The 2,500-nt window shown below is 50.9% G+C and overlaps 1 protein-coding gene across 1 annotated transcript in view; it reads right to left on the bottom strand.

Annotated features, from left to right (window-relative positions):
- myo1f (myosin IF) overlaps positions 1-2,500 on the bottom strand; it is an 18,949-nt gene that overhangs the window by 12,159 nt on the left and 4,290 nt on the right. The window contains exons 5-9 of the mRNA XM_060067636.1: positions 2,418-2,500; positions 2,167-2,256; positions 1,222-1,353; positions 811-945; positions 572-704 (exon numbers count right to left, since the gene is read on the bottom strand). The exon at positions 2,418-2,500 is cut by the window's right edge and continues 5 nt beyond it. Of these exons, the coding sequence (XP_059923619.1) occupies positions 572-704; positions 811-945; positions 1,222-1,353; positions 2,167-2,256; positions 2,418-2,500 (573 nt within the window). The remainder of the gene's footprint in view (positions 1-571; positions 705-810; positions 946-1,221; positions 1,354-2,166; positions 2,257-2,417) is intronic.

The following is a 2,500-nucleotide window of genomic DNA, read 5'->3' on the forward strand; positions in this document are numbered from 1 at the left end:
TTGCACGCCGTTCACATAAAGGAGACAGCACAACCTTACAAAAGTAATCCAAGCGTCACATGGGTTACAACAACAACATGTTCTTCCATTTAAATTGTACTCCTGAGAGCAGAAGGTCCTCAGGTGATAAGAAGGGAAAGATTTCCATGAACAACAACTTCCCTGGGCGGACAACCCACGGCCGAGGGCAGAGAGCCGCCGCTGCCGGAGCGCTCGTTATGTAACCCGGGCTCGCCGTCGGGGGACAGGCCTGACACGCTGAGTTTCCCCACAGCGTTAATAAGCTCATTTCTACAGGGGATAGAACGTGTGTGCATTTGTGTGCATGTGTGTCTGTGTGTGTCTGTCCGTCAGTATGTGTACGTGTGTGCGTGTGTTAGTGTGTATGTGCGTTTGTGTGTTTGCTTAGCTGTGTGGGTGGTGATTGATTGCTTGGTTGCAAACGGTTGTGTTTGAAGTCCCAGGTGAACTTGCTCCCTTAGGTAAGTGTGTGTGTGTGTGTGTGTGTGTGTGTGTGTGTGTGTGTGTGTGTGTGTGTGTGTGTGTGTGTGTGTGTGTGCGTGCCACTCACGGTCGGGGCTCTCCACCTGGCCGTAGTTGCCCGCCTCGATGAAGCTGATGTTGCCCATGTGCAGGATGCCTCCGATGATCTGCAGCACCTGGCCCTGTATGGCCCCCGAGATCCCGATCACCTGCATGGCCTCCTGCACAACCACAGGCTGAGTCGGGCTCCTCAGCTGGAGAGTACAGCCTGGCCCGGCTAAGGGGATTGTTGAGGGGATGAGGAGATATGCTGGGGTGTGTATTTACCATGGTTTCCTGGAAGTCTTTGCTGTCGTTGGTGCCGTCCACTTTGTAGGTCCCGGACTGGTTGAGATAATAGTAGTAGTCCGGTGTCATGATCCCGAGGCCCTCCTTCTGTTGGGCGTTGGCGCCCTCTATCATCTGGTGGGCAGCGGTGCACGTTAGACGGGACCAAACCTACAGCAACAGCCTGGTCCTACGATATACGCTCACACTATCAATGAGCACAATAAGTCACAATACATTCATGAATACATTTGTTTGACAAGGAAGCAGAGAGTTGTGTAGCACAAATTGAATGTCTGTATGTCTTTGACCTAACCCAGGGAAAAGAGAAACATTTAGTGCAGGTGATGGTAATTATTGAAATTAACTTTCACATCTGAACCGTCCTCTCCTGCAGGCCGGCGGACCCACCTGGTAGAAGATGTGGAAGTTCCTCTCGCTCTCGTTCTGGCTCACCACCCTGGACTTCTCCAGCAGGAAGTTGGAGATCCTCCCGCCGTCGGGCTCGCCGCCGCGGCTGAACTGGATCTCAAAGTACTTCCCCTGAGGACGAGAGAACGCAGAGGACCTGAGAGCCTGAGAGACGCCTCTCCTATGACTCTGTCCCCTGGGGACGAGAGAACGTAGACGGCCTGAGAGCCTGAGAGACGCCTCTCATATGACTCTGTCCCCTGGAGGACGAGAGAACGCAGAGGACCTGAGAGCCTGAGAGACGCCTCTCCTATGACTCTGTCCCCTGAGGACGAGAGAACGCAGAGTGCTGACATGAGGCCTGAGAGACACCTCTCCTATGACTCTGTTTAGTATCAGTGGCAAAATGGCATAGATTAGCCTACAATGTTGATGATCATATGAGACCTATAAGCCAATTTAAAATAAAGTATGATTTGGGGTTTGTAAATAATGACAGGGAATAATTTTACATAATAATTGTCATTTCAGTCCACTGTATAAGTACTCAAACGGAAACCGGCTTTGAAGGCCAAACCACTTTGTCTTCTACTCCACTAACAAAATAAACCAATTCCCTTTAAATAACACACCCACCAGAAAATGTCAGTGTCAGACAGGAAGTGATGTGGTTAAAATAATTTGGTGTATGGTGACAGCAGATAGGATTGGTCTTCTGCTGCCTTAGAGGCAGATCTAACGATGGTGTAAGACTGATAAGGAAACACCTAAGAGGCTTGGAAAGCACACAGATCTGCTGATCAGCTGAATGGAAGGAGCTGACACCAACATAGGTATGGGGCCATGGTGTCTTAACAGGAAGGCCGCTGCAGTGACCCTGTAGTGATCCCAGAGCAGCGTACGGAGAGCAGCGTAACCACAGGGGCGGCTGGGGAGGGGCCTTACGAAGCGACTGGAGTTGTTGTTGCGGACGGTCTTGGCGTTACCAAACGCCTCCAGCAGAGGATTGGACTGGAGGATGATATCTTTCACATGCTGAGGGTGCACACGCACACGCACACACACACACACACACACACACACACACAGTAAGAGAGCATGAAGTAGCAATTGGAGATTTGAAAGATTAAAGGATTTGGCTTTCACAAGAAAAGTTAGCAAATCACAAAGCAGCGCTCCCCCTGGAAGCTACACACCTGTACTTTGGCTCCGCCTCCAGACACCTTGGAGATGTAGCCCATGATGTACTTAGCGGCAACCGTCTTCCCTGCTCCACTCT

The sequence above is a fragment of the Gadus macrocephalus genome, chromosome 12 (genome assembly GCF_031168955.1).
Source record: "Gadus macrocephalus chromosome 12, ASM3116895v1".
NCBI lineage: Eukaryota > Metazoa > Chordata > Actinopteri > Gadiformes > Gadidae > Gadus > Gadus macrocephalus.